The 27,495-nt window shown below is 45.2% G+C and overlaps 1 protein-coding gene across 2 annotated transcripts in view; it reads right to left on the bottom strand.

Annotated features, from left to right (window-relative positions):
* The window catches only part of ICE1 (interactor of little elongation complex ELL subunit 1), a 52,941-nt gene extending 25,664 nt beyond the window's left edge, over positions 1 to 27,277 (bottom strand). For both annotated transcript variants that reach the window (XR_012495196.2, XM_019743375.3), the window contains exons 1-11: positions 26,978 to 27,277; positions 16,677 to 16,735; positions 16,165 to 16,199; positions 13,249 to 13,267; positions 12,383 to 12,494; positions 10,850 to 10,926; positions 9,881 to 9,918; positions 8,061 to 8,143; positions 7,815 to 7,854; positions 7,675 to 7,731; positions 1,195 to 1,281 (exon numbers count right to left, since the gene is read on the bottom strand). Coding sequence is in view for 1 of the 2 variants with exons in the window: in XM_019743375.3 (XP_019598934.3) it covers positions 1,195 to 1,281; positions 7,675 to 7,731; positions 7,815 to 7,854; positions 8,061 to 8,143; positions 9,881 to 9,918; positions 10,850 to 10,926; positions 12,383 to 12,494; positions 13,249 to 13,267; positions 16,165 to 16,199; positions 16,677 to 16,735; positions 26,978 to 27,061 (691 nt within the window). In the remaining variant the exon portion in view is untranslated. The remainder of the gene's footprint in view (positions 1 to 1,194; positions 1,282 to 7,674; positions 7,732 to 7,814; positions 7,855 to 8,060; positions 8,144 to 9,880; positions 9,919 to 10,849; positions 10,927 to 12,382; positions 12,495 to 13,248; positions 13,268 to 16,164; positions 16,200 to 16,676; positions 16,736 to 26,977) is intronic.
* Positions 27,278 to 27,495: the final 218 nt, after the last annotated feature.

The following is a 27,495-nucleotide window of genomic DNA, read 5'->3' as shown; positions in this document are numbered from 1 at the left end:
AAATGTTGAACATCCAGAGGAATCTGGATGAAGCGTGTAAGGGAAGTCTCTGCACTATTTATGTAACTTTTTTAATATGAAAAAAAGATAAAAAATAAATAATGACATGAAATCAAGTGCCTATAATAAAATAATACTGACTGATACAGGAGACTGTAAAGAACCCACGACTGCCTGAAGACAGAACAGACGTTCTAAAATGAAGACTAACTTAGGAGATGCACATAACATAACCAGACAATATAACTGGGTTATATTATCAGAGCTATTATCCAGGAGGTGAACTACGGGGAGAAATCCCTGTAACAGAACCCATCAAACCCGCCTCTGCAGGACTCAGGCTCTGAATGCACACAAGTGAGACTCAGGCACTTCCTATGAACATTTTCCTCAGGAAGCGTTCCCTTCAGAAGCCTGAAAGGAAACACTAGGAGGGCACGTTCCTGCAGATTTAGATCTGCAGTGATCTGTGAATTCATCGCAGCTAATCTAAGATGGCAGTCAAGGAATAAAAGTTGAGAAGCACTTGAATTGTATGCAAGATAGCCATCTTCCCCCATCTGCTCTAGGGTGACTAATACTATTTCCAAATCTTAAATCCTGAATAGAGTGTAACTGAGAATGTGGTAGAATGCCTGTGTGACGTTTTACTGCAAATTAAGGTATCCCACAGATTCAGTCAATCTCTGAAAAGCATTAGCTAACTACACTGTACAATAATCTCACATGACAATTGGCATGGAGGGAAATAGTTTTCTATCTGCCCAGATTGGTATCCTAAGAGACCAGGAATAGATTGTAACTAAAATGTCAGTCAAAGGAACTGGCAAGGTACATGAAAAATAAATTAATCTAAACTGCTGGCAGACAGATGAAACTCAGGAAATGATGAGAAAAAACTCTGCATGCTCAGCCTTCTGTATCCACTGCCGTACAGGCCTCCGGGTGTTCTTCCAGCTCCCGTCATGTGCTCTGATGAAAGCTGCTATTAAACGTTAAAAAGCACGTGTGCACTAAGGTTGGCGGAAGTCATGCTGAAGAGAAAGGAGCTGTGAATAATTGGGGTACCCACTTGTTTAGTTCATCCTTTAATGGAACGTTCAGGAGACATAAAACCCTAAAGGCACAGAATGCCCGTGGTACACACTTCTACTTTCATGTAACGATATGCACTTCTGGAAGCTTCTGTCTCACCTGCGACATATCTGCTGCCTTCACCAGGTACTCTGTGTGTTGTGTTTATACAGAGCCACAGTTCCTTTAGCAGTAGTTTTACTTTTCCTGTGGAAGAGAATAAAGTATTAAAGACACGCCAATTGGCTCAGTCTACACAGGCTAAAGTCAGGACTTGGCAGGACTTTAGAAAACCAGGCAACTTAAACATATTCCTCAAATTCAATCACTGTGGATCACTCCGGTCACTACCATCGCAAAGGTCTGCCACCATGCTTGAGCCAAACACTGGAGGCTGCATACAGGCGTGGGGCTTTTATGGTTTCTTCTTGCTGGGGTCGGGGTAGGGAACGGGGAGGCAGACTATGGGATTCAAAAGACCACAGCTGCCTATTGTTAATGGCTGTCACCTTCACCTGTGTGTGGAACAAATAACTCTTCAGCCTATAAACTTTCTACAGACAGGGCTATGGGACTGGGGAAGGAAGCGTAGACACAATGGCCGGACAGAGATGTGGGCTCTGTGTACAGTATGAAGAGCAGTGGAGAAGGGCTGTCAGTTACGTGAGGCCGTCAGTCGGCCATGCTGTAATTAACCTAGGGGCTTCAGGGATCACAGAAAAGCCATTCACGGTCTTAAGGGAAAACAGGGCAGGAGACAAAACTACGCAGGCATGGACATATGGGTAGGGAGAGCTAATCACACACAGGGAAAGCTACACAGGGAACTTTTATAAATTTTCAAAGGGGTCTGTCTGGATTCCTAAAATGTTTAAGAACCACGGGCTCAAACTGAAAGGCCAAGGGTAGTTGTAATGAAGACAGGCCCAATGAAATGCATGTAACATTAGAATATGGTACTAGGGATTTAAAGTGAGTCTAACATTAATAAATACAAATATTCCACACACACAAAAAACTTCCAAAGCAAAAGATATTCATAAAAATGTCAATAGCTTCTGGTCACATCTGCATAAAGGGACAACCCACACAAACCAAAATTCACCTAAAAATAAACCGTTAAGTATTAGGCAATTTCAGGCCACCTCAAAGTTCTATTAGTTTCCTTGAACTTAAGTTCTTAAATTAACCTGAAGCATTTACTAAAAATACTGAAATCTTTCATCTAGTCTAGAGAGGCTACGAAGACCAATCTTTTAAAGCAAAGCACCTGCAAGGAGCCATGAAGTTTGCATTAAGGACAGTCATATGAAAGCCCAAATGATGCAGCTCAGGGGGCTGGGCTAGAGCGGAGGACCGAGACTCGGGGGTTCAAAGCAGACGCTGCCAACCTCCCCTGAGCCAATCAGCCTCTGACGATCATGGCGTGTGAGGCACATCCGTTGCTGAGTCCAAAGTTCTGGGACCCAGCAACGTGTCTACAGTGATTTATCCGCCCCCAGAGCCTGCTCCCAACACTCGGATCCTCTCTGCTTAAGTGACCTGACCAGGACCCCTGCTTGTTATAGGCACACCCAAAGCAGCAAACAGGGAACCTTAAAGAAAAAGAGTTCCTCTTCTATTCGTAGGGAGGCTAAGCCAGCCTAGCTAATTGAGCACTCCTTCACTGCATCCAATCGGACAAAAAGAGCCATCCATTCTCAGCAAAGCAGAAAATCTCTCTGTGCCTCCATTCCTTAGTTGTGAAGAGAAGCCCTCATTAAATTGAACCGCACACCTTCCCCCAATCCTTTAAAACACTGCCTTTAGCAAAGTCTAAGGCATCTGTGAATATTTCTGGACTTTTCTACTCCACCGACTTGTTGGTTTCCACATGCGTACACGCGTTTTTAATCACAACCGTTTCATGATTCTGTTTTAGTATCTGTATGGAGAGGAGCCTTGCTCAGATATTTCCGTTCCAAAAATCTCATTCCAAACATGTAGTTTTGCATCTGCTTGCCCTTCCCATATAAAGCCTCTGGGGAGTTTGAATGCGACTGCATATCTACAAACACATTTGGGGCAAATGCATATCCTCACACTGGAGTCCTCCACTCCAGGGACACAGTTTCTGCGTCCAGGTCTCCTGGGATCCCCTTTAGGAGGCTGGTCCAGTGTCTCCCGGAGGCACGCACGGCAGGCGGCTCTGAGGCCTTTTCCTTGACGTCTGACGGTTCCGTGGCTATCTGAGAACAGGCTGTTCTAACAGGTTCATAATGGTCCGTTCTGTGCTCCTTGTTTGTCACCATGTCCCCAAGTGCTTCACTTGTGTTTTCCAGCTGCGTCTTTGATTTTCTGCGCTTGCATTCCATTTGAAAGGACGACAGCTTGACTCGTTAGTCCTTCCAGCTCCTAGCCGTCCTGCTCGCTCTGTGGCGCTGCGCAGGCCTCCAGTACGCAAAGCAGAAGGAACAAGCACGCCTGCTGTTCCCAGCAGAGATGGCTGCGCTCTTCATGTCCCACCTTCTCAAGTTCAAATGTGGTTTCCTATTATTTCCTCACCAAGTATTTTTTATAAGGAATGGGTAAATCAAGATCATATGATTTTCCTTAACCAGCTGTTGCAGTATTCCTGGGATAAATTCTTAATTCATAATTTGTCTGTATTCTAAATTCCCAGTAGATCTGAGTTCTTCAAATTGTACTTTGTATAGTCCTAAGTCACAGAGTTCTGTGTCGAGGGTGTGTTGTGCGTGTTGTTAACTGGCTTCGGCACAGGGTTATGCTAGTCTGAGAGAATGAGACGAAAAGCATTCCATCTTTTCCTAAGTTCTAAAACAAACAAAATAATAATAAAGACATTAGTTTTCACTGAAGGCTTTACAGAGCTCATCATTAAGCCACCTGGACCTTCGATGGTGTTGCCGTAGATAGAGCTTTAACTATTTTGTTCTTTAGTTCTGCTATTTTTCTGTTCAGGTTTGCAACAACTATTCTGAATCAACCTGAGTATGTTTTCCTAAAAAATGGTCCATTTTACGAACATGATCAAATAGGAATATAAATTTGTGAATTAAGATATTCTCCAACTGCAGTTTTATAGCTGAGTCCTGGTGCTACTGGCTTTTGTTCTTTCTTGATCAGACTTGCCAAGAGCTGTGGGTTTCATCAGCATTACGAAGTTCCAGCTATTAGTCTTAATGGTCGCAAATCAATTGCTTAGTTTCCTATTTCATTATCTCATGTTATGATTTTCATCAATTCCTTCCATTTTCCTGAAGTGTCTGCTGTATTTTTCTACATTGTTATTCATTCATTTTCTATAATTCTTGCTTTTTAAAACAATCACTGAAGCCCGCATATCATTCCATTGAAGACCATATTGACAATATCTCAAAAATGTAATAAATGCTGCCCTACTGTTGTTTATTTCCACACCAGTTTAGTATTTCAAGTTTTATTTTTTTCTGTTATTCAAGAGGGATTTGTGTTTGTGTGTTACCAGGTAGGTTTTCAAACTGAGTTTTTTTTGTTTGTTTTTTTGTTGTTGTTGTTTTTTTGGGGGGTGGTGGTGGGAGAGGTATCTTTACAAATATCTTATTAAACATCTCAGATTGTAGTTTTTGTTGTCTAGAAAAGCCAGTTTTTACGTATGTTTGAAAAGCATTTTAAATTCTAAATTTGTGGTTTAAGCGTCATATGTAAATCATCAGTCTTGTAATTACAACTCGAATCCTATCTCCTGTTTTGTCTGGTTTTCTATTTCTGAGAAGCATGTAAAGTCTCGCATGAAAACGAAGTTGGCTATTGCCCCTAGAATTTCAGAGCATTTTTTTACTTGACAAAGTTTCATGCTCTTTGGTCCAAGATACATAGCAGTATCTTCTCGGAAAATTACACCTTTAAAAAACCTAAATATTCCCTTTTAATACATGTAAATTCATTTCTAGGCTTGAATTATTTTTCACCTTACATTACAGCTTTCAAGTTAGCATCTGCTTGGAATTTTTTCATCCATCCCTGTATATTAATCTTTCTGCTCCATTTGATTTTAAAAGTCTTCCCAATGAACATGTCGGAGATGGAGTTCGTACACAAACGTTATGCTCAATACTTGGGAGGCCTTTCTCATGTAAGTACCACACCGGTGCTCTGCTCTGAGAGAAGGAAACCTTCTCTCCTTTCAGCTCTGTTCTCCCCTGAGAAGTCCTAATAGATGACTATTACGACATCCGGTTCTATCTTCCAGATTCTTATACTTTCCTTGTTCTTCTGCACCACTGTTCAGAGATTAAATTTCTCAGTTTATTAAATCAATCTTCTATCTGTCCATTCAACAATTCAGCCTTCTTGGTGGGTATATTTCTAATCGTATTTTTAATACCCCAGAAGCCCAACTCCAATTTCACAGCAGCAGCCTATGCATATGTTCTCAGACTTTTTCTAAGGAAACAATTCAATTTCTAACACTTCCTTCTGCTTCATGACCTCATCCTGTTTCCTCGGGAACCAGCCCTTGTTCTGGAGTTGGGTGCCTTTCTTTCTTGTCACGGCTTTTCCTCAGTTTCAGGTGCAAGTTTAGGCAGGACATCTTTGATAGCCAGAGTGCATGTCTTCAGTCTACATCTCCAGTCCTAGTCCTTGGCAATGAATGCAGTTTCTCATCTCATGCGCATAAGGACCCACCTCCAGAGGGAGGCGAGGAAGAGCGAATGCAGTTGTGAGGATTACACGGAGTACAGAAGCTCTCACTTTCTGGGCCGGGAGCAGCTGTCCTGCAAAGCTGCCCTAAGTGCCCAACTGTCTGATACCCGCACCCACTCTGGGAGCCTCTCATGTCACAACTAACACTCAGAAAACTAAACTTGGGGCCACAACCTGTGGACAAACCCAGAAATGGTTCTGAACCCACAAGGTCGCACAGTTTCCATCTGTCATCCATGCTCATGCCCTGCTCCTTCTGCCACCTATGATTTGGGGACATGCAGGCTTCTGCCCCCCAAACTTGCTTTTGGAGAGCTGCTATTTTCTCGAAATTTGGGGGCTGCGTCACCAGTTGATACCTTCTGCTTTATATCACCTCATTAAAATCCCCACTGGTGCTAAACATTTCTCACTCTAAAGAAGAGCAATTTTTATTGTCTCCCAATTTTATTAGAATTTTAAAGAAAGGAAAGGCAGACGTGGCACTCAGGCAGCCTTTTTGAAAGTGCAGTCAACCGAATACCCTTTCTGCCTAACTTGTAAATCTCTTTCAGAAGTCAAGTATTAACAGAGGAAAGCATTAAGGATACAACACAAAATTAGGAATTAAAGCTATCAAGGTCCACAGCTCATCAGTAGATTCCTAAAGACTTCATTTATTTGTCTGGAAAAAGCAAAATATACAACAGATACGATCCCTGCCCTCACAGTGAAGGAAGATAAAAAAATAAAATTAAATTAAAAAATTGCTTGTGTTAGTAACAAGTTCTCTGAAGAAAATAAAACAGCATGCAGGACAGACAGCAACGGGATTGGTTTGAAGCAGGCCTGAGACTAGCCGAATCCTAAAACAAATCTGTTGGTCCAACAGGTGACTGCTGGTTAGGAAAGCCAAGTGTCGTCAAGTCCTCTATTTCTCTCAGCGACATCTATTACTACGGTAAATCTCACTTTCCACACGTCAGAGGAGGAAGAATGGAGGCTAAACACACAGCAGTATTAGTGACAGTGATAAATCAGCGTCCAGGCAACTGAAAGGTATGAGCCGTCAAAGACTGAAGCCACAAAAAAAAACGATCTGGTGTTCTGAATTAAAAAAGGATAAAAAAGATAAAAGCGATTTCTGAAGAGACACTACATAATTCTACAAAACAATGTAAGTGGTTTTAATCATTTCTATTGGAGAGAAAAATAACACATTAGTAACATGAAAATACCATTACTTACATTTTAAATTGATCCCTATCAAAAAAGGAGAGATAAGCAGAGCACAAACTGAATCTCCCTTTTGAAAATGAAGAATGAAAACACAAGGAAGGAAAGTAAAAGGCCAGGGGTCACACAATTGATAAACAGAAATATTGGAGGGAAAACCCCTATTTCTCACCTTCTTGGGTTATTCCTTCTCGTCTCCGAGATCACACACCCAGTGATGAAAGGCACATGTGAACATCTGTGATTTCCCGTGTGATTTGTGTGACCACTTTACTTTCCTTGTACTTTTGGCCTTCCCTCAATTCTTGTCTTCCAAAAATAGGGCTTTGACTTCAGTTTTCCTGCCTGACTTTAACAATTTTTATACATTTGGCACCTAAGAAATTTAATAAACTGACTTGATAAATTGTAACCTAATGAGAAAACAATACTCATTTATTGAGAAGTGTGGAAATTATATCTCTAACTAGTTTTCCTTTCCCAAACAATACTGCTTTTACACGCTTTCATTCACTGTATTATTTTATCAGACAGCAAGGTGATGACATAGATCTAATGAAGACCTGAAACATGTATGGCTATTACATGAAACATCAATTAAGCCCTGGAATATTTAGTCATAGGTTAAAGCAACAAGCGACCTCCCAAACCAGTACAAGCAATGCAGAGAAATTAAAATACAACTTGGAGTATACTTACTTTTATCTATGCTTCCGTAAGAATCACTTGAAATTTGTGTTCCGATATTTCTCAACTCTAAAAATGTGGGGGAAACCAGTTAAAAAAGAATTCTGTGTATCAAAACAGAATTGTTAAGTAAGCGATAACCGAATACTCACCCTTTTCGTTTTTCTGTTTAGAAAATTCATCGAGCCTTTCCTGTGAAAACAAAGCACGGAGTGTCAGCACGGGTACAGCGTGCAGCCATTCCAGACCTAACCCAGGGGCAACACGATGGGCCTCCCGTGACTGTGTCCCTCAGGGGCCTCATCCCCGCCTCCTGCGTGACGGGGACGTGGCACTTAAAAGGACACTGAGGAGCCCTGAAGCCAGAAGCTCAGCGTGTACGCACTGTCATCTATTACCTGTGTCTTCTTAAATTCCTTTTCTAGGACTTTCTTTTCATTCCTCAGTTGCTTGAAGTCCTGAATTTGTTTGATGGCAGCCTCTTTATTTAAAAAATACAGTAAAGTAAGAAAGAAAAATAATTAACCAACTTCACAACTCCAATTAATGAAATTCTCAAAATATAATCCATTTAGAGGTTTTTTCCTCATCCCTTAAAACTTTGAAACAAGTGTGAAAAAGTTACTGTTCCTTCAGTATTGTATCAGGGATAAATGCGGAAACCCTTTTTGCTCACAGTATTCTCTCTGTTGCCTATATACCCACAGAACTGGCACCAGACCTCAACACCCTTTCCAAGGCCTGCACGAGCCACCCAAGCCCTCTTGGCAGGCCAGATTCCAAAATGCATGACCCTCAGAGAAGGGGAGACCCCCTGTTCTTCAGCCATCAGCAGCATTCAAGGTGTTCAGGTCGCAGAACTGGGCTTTCCCCTTGGGATACAGCTAATGCCCTTCTCTGCATGTGGAGGGAGGGCTCTCCTTGAAGCTTACTGTAGTCACTCCTTCCTGGGAGCCCTCCATAAGCTGAGAGTCCTCAGTGCTAATACCTTTACTGTAGATTACATCTGACCTCTCAGCAATGGCCCCTGAGCAGCTAAACATCTACACATAACTTCTGACTCCCCAAAACGTAACTACTGATAGCTTACTGTTGACTGGAAGCCTTACCAACAACAATTAACATATTTTGTATGTTATATGTATTATATACTGTATTCTTACAATAAGCGAACTAGAGAAAAGAAAATGTTAAGAAAATCATGAGGAAAATACATTTACACTATTTATTGAAAAATATCTGCATGTAACTGGACTGGCATAGTTCAAACTTGAGTTGTTCAAGGGTCAACTGTACTTTTAAGGCATTTTCATGGCTCTTTCCTGAATCTTCAGCCAATTCCTCATGCCTGTTTTTGATTCTGAAGCACTGAATAGTCCAAATACACTATGAAGAATCTGAGCAGGATTGACTTGACCTGAGTTCCTACACCATTGCTAGGAAAAGTAAAATCCCATAAAACACTGGAGTAAGAACCCTTTCCCAAATACACGTGTGAGCAGTAGAGCCCTCTGCTGAAGGCACGGCACGGACAGTGGGGTCAGTGAGCCACAGCAGGTAAGAGGGCTGCTGACGCCCACGCTGGACTAAAGTGGGGATCATGTGCCAGGCCTGGTCTGCCAGAGCCCCCTCGTCTCTACCTGTCATTACTTCCACATCCCAACCACCCGATGAAGGGGGAAAACACAACACAAGATTGTGCATTCAGTTCCTGAAAGGGTTCGGACTGAGCAGCCCACGAGGCGGTAGCCGGCCCTCCCGGGCCCCTCTGCACTCTGACTGGTCAGTGTGGACCACAAGCCTGATGTGGGGAATGTCCCCATGGGTATGCTCTAACTGTCCAAACACATCAGCTTTCTTGGGACTAAAATAAGCTTCTCTACAAACCTTACTGATTTCATTAGGAAAAATGAGAAGGCCCCATGAGAATCAACTTACAAAATTAAATCCTTTTATGAATTACTTCTTTTTACAGGAAAAGTACAGGCTGCTATTATTTTGAGTGTAACATTTCAAGGACTTGCACATTCCATTTCCATACTACCCAGTAACTGAGGAATGCAGCATTCAGACCTCTTGCTAACAGTGCCCTTCATGCAGTCACCCAGGGATGGGGTGCCATCAAAACCATGATGACCCAGCTGCAATCTTGGAGTCACCACTGATTTGTATACAGACCAATGGTGTCCATCTGTTAGAAAACAATCGTGCCAATTACCTTCCAGCTTCTTCACCTTGGCTTCTAGTTTCTTCTTCCTGATGATAAAATGGTGTAAGTTAAAATGGTTAACAAAAAATAAAAGTATTATAAAAAAAATACGTATTACAGTTTGTGGTACATTTTCTTTTTTTAAATTACTGAGATTTCTATAATAAAGAAAATGTCAGTTACGAGTCTCACACATCAACCAATAAAATTTGCAGCAACCGTTCTAAGAGCAGAGTAAGCCTAAGCAAAATCAGTAAGCTGTTTAATGTGTGACATTTCTAAAACGGCTTAGAGAAATCTGTCTTTTTGTCCCTGAACCGCGGTGGCCTCATCTAGGAGTGGAGCTGATGTGTCCAGAGGGTCCTAAGGTCAGTCAGTCAGTCCAGCGTCCTACTAGGCAGTACCACATCTGGGAGCCTGACGGCGGCCGCGGCTGGAGAAGTGTCCTCGTTCTAAGATGGATTTCTGATCAGAGAAGGCCGGTAACTCTCTGAGTTACTGCTACATCACATGGAAATTCAACTACTGCATGTATAGCTCACAAGATGTTTGAATAATGTGAACACAGTATTAAACTGTAAAATAATCAAGTGGATGCTTCTGAACAGCCCTTGTTGGGAATGGTAACAAAACACCGGTCGCTGTGGTACCTGTGAAAGTGCTGGCTCAGAGACAGGCGTCGATCGCTACGTTTTCAGCGCACACACACACACACACACACCCCAACACGTCCATGGAGCTCTTCCTCTGCGCAGCCTGTTATCCTGCGAGGCTTACTTAACCCTCCTTCGAATCCTTCAAAGCAGGTATCATTCCCATTTGACAGATATGGAAACCAAGGCTGACAAACTAATTTAATTCAGTATTGCAGTTAATTACAGCCGACAAAGCCAAAGACAGAACTGAGAAACTCTATTAAGGGTTAGCTATTTGCAGAGATGAAAACCCTATTTCCACAGTAATTTTAAAACTACTTACTGAGCATCAGTTTTCAAGCATTCTTCCTTTACACGAGCATATTCCTGATGAGTATCCTGATACAACTTTAGCGAACTCTGGAAAAACACACACACATTGTCATTTTAAAAGTCACTGACCATCAGTAACAATTTATTTTGACCTTGAAAAGCTAAATTATCATTTAACAGTATGAAGTAACCAAATGAATAAATACATTAGGCAGGAAACCAAAGTTTAATTAATTGAACACTTTAATGGATATAACCAGATCCTTAATAGATATATGATTAATAGTTTAATCAAACAAAGCTATAACATTTAAAATACACAAATTTTAAGGCAACTCCAAATCTCCGGACCACTACTGAATAGCTAATATTTTTGTCTCAACCAATTAAAATTCAACGAAACATACAGAAATTTTAGAACTTAATATAAGCTATTGTTACTACTATGCAAAAATATAAAACAATCATTACACTGAACAGTAACTGGGAAAAGTGTGTTAACACCATCGACACTAGTGGCCTCTATGGATGGGAAAGAAACTGTTACCGAACGTTATGCCGCAGTGTCACGTGTCTATATGTCTTTAATCGCCACAGCTCTGAGAGACGGGCTTTACGACCCCTTGTCACAGCTGAGGGTCTGGGGCCCCCAAGCTGACCGAGTCTTCCCCAGTCCCAGGGAGGGAGGGAGCGCTGAGGGCTTGCCACTCGGCTGCCACCCCAGTGGGAGCTCCCATCTCCTCTCAGCTACGGCCACCGAGATCACAGCTCTAGAGGAAGGCAGCAGTCAGTGTCACGGCTGTTTCCGTTTAACTTCCACTGCACAGTCAAATATATACCAAGGACGTCCTACAGAAATAGGAAACTCGGTCGCTGGGAAAGTACAAAGACTCAGACAGGCAGAAGGTGTTACTAAAATGGCACGATCTGAAGATGGAGCGGTATAAACACCATCATGAGAAGAGCTTCGAAAACAGGAGGAGAAGCCAAGAAATCATCCCAGCTTAGCTACAGCTTGTCTCATGGAAACCACCTCACTTTACTAGTGCCAGATTTTTCTTATCTGTAAAGCCACGAATTCTCCTCTAACACTCCTATAAAGGGTAAACCAAAATTTATATAAAAAAGTGAACTTATTTTAAATAAACTGACTGCAACTTCATTTTAAAACAGAAAACTTGATTTGCCTACCTTTAACTTTAAAATTTTGCGTCTTATTGTACACTTAAAGTTAAAAAAAAAAAAAAAAAAAGTGAAAAGGCAGTTAATGCAGGACACGCAGAGCCATAAAAATTCACAGCCAGGAGGTTCTTCTACTGAACCTCTCATGAGCACAAGCCACTAACACAGAATCAGAGCTAGTAATTACTGTAGGGGCCGAGCCACTGATCACGTAGTTCATTGTCCGCTAAACACAGCAATACACTTAGACAGCAGTCCTTTCCTTTGTTAAGACACAGAATATACCCTTACCCCAAGAATAACACACATGCAGCTCTTACTGCCTGAAGATAGACTTTTGTAGGGAAATGACTTTAGGTACCTTTTTCTCTTCTAGCTCTGCTTTTAACGATCCCAGCTCTTCCTGACATCTCTGCAGAGGAGAGATTTTCTGAAGCATCTGTTCCACCTGCTGATGCAGCGTGCTATTTTCTCTAAAAATGGACAATGCATTAACATTATTATACTAAAGAACCTGCAAAAAATTATTAGCTATATCTATTGGTGATTTTCAGATGTTTCTAAATTGAAACAAAAACTAATTTCTCTTTTTAAGCCCATTCCGTCTATGTATACCAACATGACCTCCGTATTGCTTTTGATTTCTTTGGCATTGTAGTCTACTTTTAATAAAAGTGTATCAGAAAGCTACTTGAGAAGTAAAGACAGCAGGAGAATATTTTAAAGGGCAAGCTGCCAAATAATTAGCCCTTCCAATCTTTAACTCATGTCTCTTTATTCAAATTAAAGGATAAGCCATTTTGTGATTCAGTTTATAATCATGTTTTTCCTTTTTCTAAGTGATAAATGTAATCAGAGTATAAAATACTGCTAAATTTTTATGTAAATCTATTTTAAATTGTTGCAAATACACAAGATAAACAGTCCCATTAAACAGTCCAATTAACAGAGACGACAATAAACATACAGCAACAAGCTTCCTCTCAATGGCAACATGATCAGGACAAGTTCTTGAAAAGGCCAACCAGGCCAGAATTTAAGAACTTAGTTAAGAAACGCATTTAGACAATTTAACAGTAAGGAAAATGCAAATCTTCTTTTATTATGAGCATCAAAGCAATGTTCTAAATAATGGGTCAATCCTACATGACACTTTGTTCCAATCTGTTTAAAAATCTAGGCTGATAAATGTCTCTCCCAAATCAACTATGAAAACAGATAGCTTACCTTCTGGCAAACTGCAGCTGTAAGACTTGTTAAAGAAAACTGAGAATTTTATCTACTGATGCTTGTCTGAAGATAAAACTCATTTTACAAGGATCTGTAATAATCTGTATTGAATGTACATACAGGCAATATCATAATTACTAGAAAACAATATTCAAAGTTCCATCTATAACATATAACAGAGTGATAAAGCTTTCTACTGAGTTATTCCTATTTACCCTAATGTACCAAAAGTCAAAATGTCTATGTCTCTAAATTTAAAAAGATGCCTGATTAAATATATGACTAATATTACATTTCAAGAATAAAGACAATAAGAAACTAATGGGAAATACTTTGAATAATCCTCTATACATCGGAATCCCCAGCAACTCATCCTTCTCTCCTCAAACAGTCCAGAGCATAATTCCAGCAAAAAGTTACATAACTACAGAAAACCACATACAACTACATTCAATGAGCAATGAGAATAGAAAGACAGGGAGAACATAAAATCCAGGAAACCCTTCACCTTCACAATTTACACAATTTGATGACTTCATTTCCCATCTCAAGCTCCCAATAAAATATTCTGAGATGACAAAAAAATAATTCCTTCAAGTTTCATCTCCTATAATTCCTACTCTCATACCACACTATCGCAAATGTTTACTTGTATCAACATGTCTATATTATCCTCTATTGCCTAGAATGTAAGTTTCTCAAGATTAAGGAATATATTGTATTAATTCTAAATTACTGCAGTCTTTGCAAGAAAGAAAAGTTCAAAAAACATCTGATGAAATAAAACATACTCTGACCTGTAGAAAGAGGAACCAATAAACAACAAAACAGAATCACACAAAAAAGTAACAAATCAAGTTATTTGGGCAACTGCCAAATGTGTTAAAAAAAAAAAAATAAAAATAAAAATCACTGTTTATCTACAGCTGAGGTGAAAGCAGACTGCCACATCACAGAATGGGCATTCAAGAATAATTGAAAGTTTTATCAATTTTTAAATAAATTATCCTAACAATTTTGATTTTTAAAATTTTGCAAATTTTAGAAAAGCAAATCAATAATTTTCCTGCTTACCTGTATAATTACCTCAAAAAGGCTATGCCATTTCTTCCAAAAGGATATAATAAACATACTCTCCTAATATTGGAATTGCCTACCTATTTTCCCATGTAGCTAATTAAAAGCACTTGCAGTAACTGTTACTGTAAGCTTTCATAAGCAAAGATATTACTCGTGCAATAATACATAGTTAAAGAGACTGACAGTTTCAAAAATAAAGCCCAAGAGATTTCAATGACCTATACTTTTGAATGTAAAAATTCAGATACGAAAAATGAATTGAAATGTTATGCCTTGATTTTACTGCTGTAACCGCACAAATTAGATATGATATGATGGTAGCACACAAGTACTCTGTGAGCATGTGTGAGCTCAAGGCGCCAGAAGAAAGCCTGGAGCAGGCCGCGGGGGGGGGGGCGCGACGACGACGACAAGGTGCACAGCGGGCTCTCCCCATACGGAGGGGCCGCTGCATGCGGGACTCCCGGACATGGACGCGTGTCTTTACGAGGAGATTTCATTTCCATGGGGCAGGTCTAGCTCAGGGTGAGGGTTATCACCACAAGACGCGGGAGATCAATCCCTACATTCACCCCACCGGGAAAATGTTTAACCAGAGGCCAACGACACCGCTGGTGCGCTACGTGGTTACTGAACAAATGCGACCGTGAGCCCAAGCACCGTCCTGTGAATATAACTCACACTGTGACTTGGGACAAATACATTAATTCTTACAAGTCACAACACTGATTAACAGAAGTCAGTTCTGTAGCATTCTCACAGTGCCCTCCGTTCTTGCAGAAATCCCAAAATACTCTGACAGTATCCTATTCAGCTTCACATTACTCGTGAACCTAAAGAATTTGTGGCATGGCCTCAGTACAAATGAAAAAGATCTATTACTCATTAAAAAGCTCCTATGACCCAGTAATCCCTCTTCTGTGTATCTACCCCAAATATCTGAAAATAGTTATTCATAAAGATACACGTACTCCTATGTTCACTGCAGCATTCTTCATGGTGGCCAAGACATGGAAACAACCAAAGAGACTTTCGATAGATGATTGGATAAAGATGTGGTACATATATACAGTGGAGAATGCTCGGCCATAAGAAAAGACGAAACACTGCCACTTGTGACATGGATGGGTCTCGACAGTATCTTAAGCGAAATAAGCCCGGCAGACAAAGTCAAGAACCAAATGATTTCACTCATATGTGGGGTTTCACTCATATGTGGGATATAAAACTGAAAGCAACAAACAAACAGGACAAACAAAAACTCACAGACACAGACAACAGTTTAGTGGTTACCAGAGGGTAAGGGGTAGGGGGTGGCAGAAGAGCTATACGGTGATAGAAGGAGAACTGACTCTGGGTGGTGAATATGCAACGCAGTATACAGATTATGTATTATAGAATTATACACTTGAAACCTATATAATTTTACCAACCAATATCACCCCAATAAATTTAATTGAAATAAAACTTAAAAAAAGGCTTATAGCACCTTAAGAAAATCCATGATGTAATACAGAATTGTACACCTGAAATCTATGTAATTTTACTAACAATTGTCACCCCAATAAATTTAATAAAATAAAATTAAAAAAAAAAAAAAGAAAATCAAAATCAATGACAAAAAATAAATTCTAAAATAAGGACACAAGCAGTCTTTATCATGAAACGTATTAACAGCAAAAGACCAGCTGTTCATTGTGCTTATTAAGAAATATCCCCTACATTGAGCCTGTGAATATTGCCTTCCAAAAGATAACTATGAAAACTCACATTTCTTTAAGAAATCATAAGTAAACTTAAAAATTCAATGGAAAAATGCCAGTAAAAGGATATCATCACATTTCTTCTGATACTCTGTTAACAAATTACTGCAAAAAAGAAAATAATTGTTATTCTAGAAAACATACTATGTTAAAATCATGTTTCAAAATATGCAAGGCATCTTTTTACTATGTAACAAATTTGTTTACGATACATATACACACATACTATATATTACCTTAAATTCCTTAAAACACAGCATTATAGGAGCTTTTAATTTAAAATCTTCTTGACCTAATATTTTATAAATCCATGTGACTTTTATAGAATTAAAAAAAAAAGATATTAAATGTCACAGCATGGCTATGAAATAATGAAGACATTTGAGATCCAGCCGTAAAGCTAAGAAGGCGGAGAAAACAGCTTTTAATCCCTTCCTACCCCTGAGCCTCGCCGCAAAGGCCAGTACAGGACTTGCGTTATACCACCACGCAGGCCTCAGATGAGAAACCAAGTTCTCCTTTCAGACCTCCAGCTTGCTCGTCAGATTCACCAAGTTCAGCCAAACGTGAAAACATACTCACTCTGTGTTAATAATTTTTTGCTTCAAGGCAATTAATGCTTCAACATATTCATTTAAATTCTGAAAGAAAAAGAAACACCATAGTCAGCAACATGTTTTTAGATTACTTTAAATATAACTTTTTCTGTAACATGTAACTTACGGTAAAATACAGACATATCGTTTACTATGCTACATAAACAAACACGTAACTCTATTATTTACATTGTATATAAACACGCAGACATACGCTGTGTGACCTGAGCCCGCTTACTCTGAATCTGTCTGAATGATGGCACGGTAACCAACAGTAGTGTCAGTTTTACAGACACTCTGGGTACCTGATCATAATAAGCTGTCCTCCATTAACACACAAAACTCCGACAAGCGTGGGAAGCAGGGACACCCGGCTGCTGTCAGCCATGCCTTGGGGACACTGCGCCTCCCCGATCTGGCAGAAGGGCTCTGCTTTTGGAGAAGCCCCTGCCTGGGACACTGTGAACACGTGGGGCAGGTGGCCTGGAGCAAGAAGAGAGAGGGGCCAGGCAGACCTGTGCACACTGGCCGCCCTGCTCTCCCCATTAAGCGCCGACAGTGGCCGCCCAGCCTTCGCCCTGCAGGCAGAAGACTGCGCCCTTCCTCTGGGTTGGGCCCTGAGGAAGGCACGGCCTGGAGATAAGCCCTGAAGGTCCTAACGCCAGGTGAAGCCCACCCAGACCCACTGCTCTGAGGCTCAGGGCCCACAAGCCCCCCCCACACACTGTATAATTAGCCACAGCTCTTGCAATGAACATCAGGGGGTTCCGGACATTGCAGACAACTTGTACTATATGAGGAGAGACCAAAACAAACCAAAGCGAGATGGAGGAAGCAAAACTGAGGAGGACACTTCAAAAATATTAATATGATCTGATATAAATTATAGCAAATTCATGAAACAAGAAGAAGAGGCTATTTTTAAAAGGAATAATCAGAGCTCTTGGATAATTTTTTAAATAGCTCTTACAATTAACGAACACACGCACGCATTGGCATGCCAGGCGGCCACAAGTGTGGGTGAGGACGCAGAGACACGGCCGTCACACGCTGGGGGCTGGGCTGTGAAACACACAGCTGCCATGGGAAGTGTGGCAGGTCCTCCGCCGACCACGGAGCTGCCGCGTGCTCCAGCGATTCCACTCCTAGGCACACACCCAGGAGACTGAAAACACGTGTCCAGGCCAAACCGGTACCCTCTCACTACAGCAGCGGTATTCCCGCTAGCCAAACAGTAACAAGAAATTCAATGTCCATCGACCGATGGATGGGTGAACAAAACGTCCTATAGACACACAATGTGATTACTTGGTGATGGAAAGGAATGAATGACACGTGCCACAGCAAGGATGAATCTTGAAAACAGTACGCTAAGTGGAAGGAGCCGGGCACAAAAGGCTACCTGCTGCATGACTTCATTCACAGAAACCGTTCATAACAAGCAAAGCCAGAGTCAGAGAGGAGGTTAGTGGGGGGTGGGGCAGGGAGCAAGTGCTAAACCTTAAGAGGATTCCTGGGGGAGACATGGGGTGGGGGTGGGGCGAACATGTTTCACAATTACATCCTGGTGACGGGATTGGATAGCTATGCACACACTAAAAACCACTGAACTGGACACATTGAAAGGGTGGATTTGATGGTATGTGAATCATATCTCAATAAGACTGGTACAACTAAGTTAAAAACAAGCAAGACTCAAAAAATTTGATGATACAGTTAAAAAAAAGTCCCCCGAAATAAAGCAAAGCACAGGCATGGGAACAAATAAAGAAAAAGAAAAACAATTAGAGTCAGTGCAAGAGATCTCACATGCGCCACAATAAGAGTTCCAGAGAGAGGATAATGGAAGAGACGGGGGGATAGATAATCAAAGAAATACTGATGCTCATGGGAAAAAATCCCAGAAATGAAGCCGGAAGTGTCCAAACGGAAAGGGCCCCGCACATGGATCCAAACAGGATCCAAACCATGACACATCGGCACAGAATTTCAGAACATCAGAGACAAAGCAAAGAGCCTGTAAGAATCCTGAGGGAACAATAAAAGGAGACAAGTCACATACAAAGAATCTGGACTCAGAATGGCTTCAGACTTCAACAGCAACCAGAGCCCTAGAAATCTAGATCTAGACATCAAGCCTTCGAAATTCTGAAGACAAATGAAAATTCCGAGGTAACATTCTGTACAAACTATCCATCAGCCGTGATGGTAAAACAGCCGTTTTCAAATCCCCAGTCTCCACAGACTTTCTTCCCAGACACCCTTGCTCAGGGAGGCACTGGATGTGCACAGGCTGTACCGTAACCGTGGAGTAAATGAGAAGTAAATGAGAAGACGATGAGGGACACACAGGGAGGCAGCTGCGCGCCAGATCACAGAGGAAAACGCCAGCACATCTGGTGGAAAGCAAGCATTAGCGGTACTTGTACCGAAGCGGCAGAGAACTGCAAGTGACTGGGTATAGTTGGTTTTCAGCATCTACTTCAATCATGATTGTGTTTTAAGTAAAAGCAATTCTTCCTTTTCCCCCACTGTTTCGCGTTCTCTGCCAGTGAATCTCACCCTCCCCACCTTCTGCTTCCAGACACCATCTGTAATGTCAAGTAGGATGCCAGAGACATTCCAGAAACCTCAGACTCCAGTCACACACAGCTGGATTCAAATTCCTGTTCCTCCACATTCTGCCTGAGTGGCCTTGGGCCAAGGTACTTAGCGTCTCCTGCCTCAGGGCCATTCCAACCCGCAGATAAAGAGGCAAACGCCGGGGGGCTACATAACTGGCCTGCGCTCAGGATTAAATAGGATGAGCCCGAAGGAAGCCTTTCACCAAGCCCCTGGCGTGCAGTCAGCACTTGCAACACTTTTAAGACCAGTAAGTTGAATTAAGGATATAATCATTAACCAGAAGAAACAAGAAAACACACAGGAAAGGAAACCATATGGTAATTTACTCCAGAGTTTAGCTCTGAATAAGATACAGTTTAGGTCAGCTCTGACAGAGACCTAATGGAAATCCTAAGTGCACAGAGGCCTGGCGGGGCGGGGGGGTCAGGTGTGGTGGGGAACAGGGCAGAAAGAGACCTGCAGGCTCACCTTCCAAAGTCAGAACTCGGACAATAAGCCTAGAACTGAAAGCGAGAAGGAGCAAGTCTATTATTTAAAAATGTGCAAGTTCAGTACGAAACACACACAGGACAATTAAAAGTGTTGTCTCTTGGGAAGGGGCTGGGGGAGCTGGGGACTCTGGGTGTCTTAACAAATCCATGTCCGTGTATAACTCTAAGAAGAGCAAACACTTAAAACCACAAAACAGAGCACTGCACGGGGAAACACAGACTAAGTGAAGACGGCGTCTTGCTTTCCTACAAGCTCAATTTTCCCTAAAGCCTGGTTGGGTGGCAATCGAATTTGGTCAGATAGTACAATATCCTAATAAAACACTCTTTTCCCTCTAATCTGCTTCTCATGTCAACCAAAGCTTCCAATTAGACTCTCAGAACTGTAAACGCCAAACAGGCTGCCCAGAGGCAGGCGCTTGGAGGCCCCTGACCCACCCTCATTCAGGACTGCGCTGTGCCCTGTGCTGTGCCCTGTCGGCCTGGCCTCCAGGGAAGGAAGCCGGCTCCCAGCGTTCTTCCGTCCAGGGAAGGTGGCGGCACTGTGCTCCTGGATGACTGCTCCCCCAGCAGTCCTGCCTCTTCTTCTGGAACTTCTGTTCCAACAGCACACTTCCCGCCAACGCCCCTCCTCTCCGCTCCTAACTGCCGTCCTGTTCTTCTCTGCCCTCTGGTTGGGCTCCTCTCTGCTCCTCACTGGGTCCCTAACACCCCCAGAGCGGCCCGTCCGTTACTAGACTGCTCCCCACTGACTCCTTTTCCACGGGGCACTGGTATAACTTCCTCCGCACATCTCCCGAGTGTCACTGAGAGAAAGAAACCCGCTCTGGACTTCCTGTCCTCCCTTCCCTCCTGGGGGACGTGGCACCAGCGCAGTGGCGGGGCACCTCGGCGAGGAGCAAGCCGGCAGGTGACAGAGACAACAGTCAGATACACAAATAAGTAAAACATGCAGACACAGCAAACAGGTCAATTAACGATGATGGGAAAAGGAAACTGCCTAACACTGCTATGGTTTGGGGCTGGATGGTTCTTGGGGCGGGGGGGGGGCTGTCTGCACCCACTGGGACGTTTGGCAACAAAGCTGGTGGACAGAGCACCCCCACCCCAAGGTGTGTGGGCAGAACAGTCACCACAGCAGGCCTGAGGCCGCCTTCCTCAGAAGAGCCTGTTTGCGAGGCGGGGCCCTGGCTGGAGTCTGGGAACTTGGACTTCTGGAAGGTTCTCACCATTCCCGGAACTCGTGAGCGTGGCTCCTTGTGCCTAAGCTGTGAAGGGTGCCTTACGCCGACCCCCGCTTTCCTTCTGGGAGTCTGGAATTGGGGTCCCTGCCAGGCAGGGGGTGTCTGCATGACCAGCCCCAGCAGCATCTCTGCTCCCTGAGTCCCTAATGAGCATTCCTGGTAGACAACACTTAATACGAATTCACAGTCATTCCACCGGTTTCCTCTGGATTTCACCCCAAGCACCTTGCCTCTCTGCTGTTTGCACATTCTATCTACCCTTTCGCTGAAATCAACCTCAGCCACGGGCAGGACTCTATGCTGAGTCCTGAGTCCTCAGAACGAATCACAGAACTGTGGTGTGGTCTTAGACTCTCCACTCTTCAAACTTTCACAAAGACCGAGAAGAACGAAATGAAGGCATCTACAGGCAACGATGTATCACACAGCTTCCTGCCAGGACCCCGACCCCGAAAGGGAGAAGCTATACCCGGCCCCAGGCAGACCCTGATGGGGGCGAGGGGTGGAAGGAACGCTGTACGGGGCAAATGCCCTGACTTGGAGGGCCGTGGGCGGACTCTGCTGAAAGTGTTCAGATTTGGGGGAACATGACCCGCAGTGTGAAGTGGAGAGAAGGTTTCAGTGTGTCATGCCAATGAGGAAGCAAAGGCAGAAATACTTGAACAAGCTGGAATGCGGTGAACAGAATCCACAGTTCTCTGTACTATCCTGGTGACTTTCTTGCAAGTTCTAAATTACTTCAAAAGAAACTATTCTGACAAACCACACTAATCACATTACTTGCTTTGCTGGAAGATTCCGCGTGAATCCTCTCTGATAAGCTACATTGCCTCCTGCCGCTGGGATCCTTTTTATTAACTGCTCAGATTCTACAACTCCAGGCCATGCTGCTCCCTACCAGCGGGTCGGGCGGGACCCCGAGGGATTTCCCTGGGCACAGAGCGACCTGAACGAGGCAGGAGGGGGGCACCGCCCAGCTCTCCACCTGCACTCACCCCCAGAACAAGCTGTGCGGCCCCGGCACTGGGCACACAGACCCCACTGTCTCCAGCTGCTCTTGCGCTGCCCTGCCCTGCCCTTCGTGCCTGATCACCAGACTCCTGTCTCCCGCCCAAGCCGCGCACATGACGCCCCGTCCACAACATTCCCCTGCGTCTCTTCCCTCTTATTTGCCGATATCACCCTTCAGAACTCAATTGAGAGTCACTTCCTCTATGAAGACTTCAGCTGTCCCTCCTGGATGCTCCCAGGGTCCCCTGGACGCCCCCCAACATAGCACTTACTGCATTACACCTAGTCTGGCTGCCTCCTCATCCGTGAGCTCACCCGGAGTTCGAGCTCCACGCCTCTTCGGTTCCTGACCGTATTCCAAAACACACCATAGCATCAGACGCAGTGATGCTCGTAAATGTTTCCTAATTGAATGAACTACAATTCTGTGAGCATTCCTTGTAACAACCATTTACAAACCACTATGTCTAGGGGGCACGTGTTTCAAGTTCCAAATGATGAAGTTCAAACCACCAGCAATTATCACCGGGCATCCAGCACAAGTTTCTATGAATGAGGCTCAAATCTGCCCCAGGGGCAGCCAACCCCCATGTACTCTGAAGCCATTCCAGTTACGTGAGCTGAACAGTATAATCGCCTGCTTCAAACCCATCTGGATTGCCAGGAGTTTGGCTCCACAATGAATGAAACTGGTAACAGAAAGAAAAGGGGTGGGGGGAAGGCTCTCCTTCATCAGAATAAAACAACTATGGCAGCTCGACTTCAAACCACTCACTTGAAGACTTGTGTAGCTGCATGTCACCAAAGGAAGGTCCACACTGGTTTATGGTCACCCATGTGCGACAGCCCACGTGCAGACAGGGATGTAGATCCCTGATGAACTGTTTCAATCAATTAGGGTGAGAAAACAGAAATGAGGTGACGTGTGAGACCACAAGTAGAAAGGATGCATAAAATGGGGTCAGTGTACACACGTCTCAGACGCCAAGCCCTGATCTCAGCCAAGGTACTGTATCTCCAGCCACAGAGAAAGAGGGGCTGCAGGAGGAGGAGATGAAAGGAGAGTGCAGTTGAGAAAACAACTGTTCGATTCAGGAGACACTCCGCTTCCCGTTACGGTTCAGAATGAGGTCACGGCATCCACGGAGGGCACCTGGATATGCTTGTAAACTTGCAGGGTCCAGAAGCTCCTGTGTTCAAACTCCACAGCAGGATATCTGCTCTGTCCATGGAGCCCCTTCAGTTTCTCTCTTGGAGCACTTTAACTGGAGTCCAGGACCTGCTGTGGTACTAGCATCTAGAAACATCTTTCCTAGGGGTGACCCCTGAGCCATCACTGACAAATGCAATCGCCTGGCCTCAGTTCTCATTCTTTCCTAGCTCAAGTCTCTATACACTTCCTGTTTACTCTCGAAGTTTCTTTTTCTCACCACTTCATGCTGGCCTTCATCACCGCCCAGCTGGTTTTGCTTCACTGACTCCTCCTGATAGCATGTGGTCTCATAAAGTGCCACAAAGATTTTCAAAGTTTCTTTTATGTGACAGGCCACAGTCCTCCATTCTCCTATCCCCATAGCTCCCCAAACAAAATTCTTCCAGTGAACTCAGTGCCCACCTAACCTGGCCTCTTATCTATTTCCTTGGAAGTATATTAACATGTTGCATACGGATCACGAGAATCTTCATGAGGGATTTAAACCCCGCCGTACGCAACGTGTTAAGGTACCTTGGAGAAACGGTGCTCCACAAACAACAAATGTGAAAACAGCTAAAAATCCCCCGTTCTGAAGTCACTCCAAAACTTCAGTCCCGCATTTCCAAAATCTCTTGGTTTCCACTTACTCCTGCCTCTACCACAGCTCTCACAGCCACTCAGATTCTAAATCTCTGCACCTTCTACCTCCCTCACTCGAGATCTGTCCACTCCGCAGTTTCTAATAATCAGCTTTCCCTTCTCTAGTCCCATCCCCAGAAACTTCAACGAAGCCACCCGTTTATTACCACTAGCAAGCATTAATAAAATAACTTCCCTTAGCTAGTCGCCCCTCCTCCAATCCACCCTGCATTCCACTACCCTATTTTTACTATAAGCACTGCTCTGGTGTGGTAACTGCAAAACCCGTCACCGCTCTACAAGCTGACAGAAATGAGAACAAGACTCTAAGGTGGTAACCATTCAAGGCCCCACATCACTTGCCATGAACCTTCTCTCCCAGCCTTACTTTGCAATATTAAAGACTTGTTTCAGAGACTCCACTCATGACTTAAACGCCTTCTTCCCCCCAAAAGGCTTCCAGGCAACAGAAAACCCAAATGCAGTGGTGTCCGGACATGGGGAAGAGGTGTGCAAAGTAAGGCAGGCTTATCTGGCCCGTTTGTAAACCCTCCCCTTGGGACACAGCCACGCCTCTTCCTTTTGTCCTGCGTGTGCTGTGGCTGCGACCAGGCTGCACAATGGCAGAGCCTGAGCACTGAGCAGTGGCCCAGGACCCAACTTCTGATCCTGCCCTTGCAAAGTCTGCAGGCCCCGGATTCAGAGTTGACAGCATTGCTCCTGTTGCCGTTTGAGAACCAACAGGGGAACGTGACAGGGCTGGGAGGAGGGAGACTCGTTAGGAGGCTACTGCAGTGACCTCCAGGCCATGGATTACAGCGGTCCCCGTGAAGGGGGCAGCAGTGGGGATGGGAGTTCATGGACAACAAAGGTGGAGCCAACAGAATCAGCTGATGGATTTCATGCAGTTTAAGGGGAAGTCTAGTTTCCCGCCTCAGCAACCAGGATACAGTTGCTACTTTTCACCACGATGGAAGTACTACGGGAAGACCAGGTTTTTGAAGTAAGACCAAATCCACAACTGAGAAGAATTCACACCAGTTGTTCTCCTGCATAAAAGCCTCCAGTGACTCATTATTCTTTCAGAGTCAAATCCAAAAGCCTCGCCGTGGTCTGTAAGGGCCTAGACCATCAGGCCCTCCTGTGTGACTTCGTCAGACTCTGACCCCCAAAAACAAAATTCCTATGTTGAAGTCTAATCCCCAATGCGATGGTATTTGGACATAAGGCCTTTTGGAGGTGATTAGGTCATGAGGTCATGAATGGAATCAGCACCCAGATAAAAGGGACCCAGAGAGCTCTCTTGCCCCTGGGCCATGTGAGGACACAACCATCAGACAGCCGTGAACCAGGACTCGGGCCCTCACCAGGCACCAGATGTGCTGGTGCCTTGATCTGTGACTTCCAGCCTCCTGAACTGTGAGAAGTAAGTCCCTGTTGCTTATAAACCAGCCAGTTTATGGTACTGCTATAAGGAGCCCCAAACAGGGAGACTGCACCCGCCGACACGGCCTCCTGCTCCCCCCAGCACTGAGCAAGGTCCTGTGTTGGGCTGCCACACCTGACCTTTACAGCCTGGGATGCTTTTCTCCCAAGATGCCTGCAGCGCGTACGCTCTCATCCCCTTCCCGTTGCTCACATATCACCTCCTCTGCGAGGCCTTCCCAGGACTCCCGATGTAAATGCCACCAGCCATCGGCCCCTTCCTCACCCACCTGTTCTAATGTATTTCCAATGTATTTATTTCCTTCCCACGTAACTTGTCTCCTCCCCCCACCTCCTACAATGGAAACTCCAAGGGAGGAAGAGTATTTGTCTTTTCCCCCCACTGCTGTAATTAAACTGCCTAAAACACAGCAAGTGCTCAATAAATATTTGTTGAGTGAAAGAACTGACCCAAAGAATAAATACAATTTATTAAAGATTCAAGAGAATTTCCCTCCTGTTCCTGGGGTTTTGAGGGGGAAAAGAGCAAAGCACATTATAAACGCCTATAGAATGCAGTTCATCTCAATGATTGTTCTGAGTTCCCTTTCTGTTCAGAGCGCCAGTCCCTGACTCCCTGTCCTCCCGCCGGTTCGCAACGGTTGAAACGTTTGGGATCGGCCAGTTCGTAGGTAACACGTTCTTCCCGGTCTCATCTCACCGGCCACTGTCCCGTGGGCACCGGCTCAGTGACCAGCCCCGGCCCTGCCCCGCAGACTGGCTGCTTCTCCCTCAGGAACCTTCCCACCTGCCAGTCCCTCACCTAGAAAGCTCCTCCTGTCAGTCAGAGCCCGGAATGTCACCTCTAAAACCAGCCAAAAGACACGACCACCATGTCGGCTCCTGCCTTTCTTCCTCGCGTGGAACCTTCCAGTCTGATCTGCGGGCCCCCCTCACTCATGAGCGACCTCGCCGATCTCGCTCACTACGTGACCCCCGTGCCTGCAACGCCGACAGGTGGTAATTCCGTTACGGCTGATAGGACGGCGCTGGGCAGGTCCGCTTCACCACGAACGACACTGACAGGGAGAAGTTAAAGAGACACCGCGCGGCGAGGAGGCTCCAGCTGGACGTGGGTACCTGGGGGGTACGAACACCACCTCCCACGCCCCGGAGCCAGGCACCAGCGTGTCCCCTTCTGTCAGCACAGAGACCGGTGCACGAGGAAACCTCCGGAATCTGCCTGGCTCGCACTGATGAAGGGCCCTGCCGGCCGATCCACTCGGTGCTGAGATCCTGCTCCGGGCACCGAGCATCCAGGGCGGGCCCGAGCCCTCAGAACCGTCACCCTGAGAGCGCTGCCCCCGCCGGGCCTGGGGAGCCCTGCGGCGAAGGACGGAGGGCGCCCCCGAGCTCGCGGAACCCGCCGGCCCCCACCACCGCAGCCCCGTCAATGAGTCCCGGGTCCCAACCCGAAATAACACCCAGGAAGCCGTTCCCGAAACAACTGCAGGGAAGGGGAGCGGACCGGGGTGTGTGGGGAGGGCGGCTCGCCGAGGAACTGCAGCGGCGCGCGGAGGCGCAGCCCGCGCGGCCGGGCCCCGGGCCCGCGCCCAGCCGAGCCCCTCCACGCCCTCGGCTCCGGGAAGCCCCGCACCTGCTGCAGGGAGGCGCAGCCCTGACACCGCGAGAGGTCCGCCGCCGTCCCGGGAGCCGCCGAGTGGGTCTCGCCCGGCATCATGGTGCCGCCGCCGGGCCCGGTGGGCCCGCGCGCCTCAGGGGCCCGCGGCCTCGGCCCTGTCGTGCCCCCGCTGACGCCACCGGGGCCGCCGCCTGCCAGGCCGCTTCCCGCCGTGTCCGGGCGGGTCCATCCGTGCACAGAGGTCCCCGTGGAGCTGGCTAAGGGCTCTGCGAGCCAGAGCTGCCTCGGGCACTAGAGAGAAACGCTACCCGGCGCGGCCCCCGAGTGCGACGCGGCTCAGCCAAGACCCCGCCCCGCCCTACTTCGCCCCGCCCCTCGCCGCGCTGCGGGGCTGCCTGCGGCGCCGCCTGAGTAAAATAGGGAGCGGAGCTGCGCTGATGTGGCGGGACCACGCCCACAAACGGGAACCCAGGGAGAGCGGAGGCACCCGAGGTGCGCTGCTTCCATCGTTTAGCGGTTAATATGCTATTGCC

This window comes from Rhinolophus sinicus, chromosome 3 (assembly GCF_057876585.1).
Source record: "Rhinolophus sinicus isolate RSI-liver-muscle chromosome 3, RSI-T2T, whole genome shotgun sequence".
Taxonomy (NCBI): domain Eukaryota; kingdom Metazoa; phylum Chordata; class Mammalia; order Chiroptera; family Rhinolophidae; genus Rhinolophus; species Rhinolophus sinicus.
Note: the sequence above shows the minus strand (reverse complement) of the source record. Positions and strands in the feature narration are given on the sequence as shown.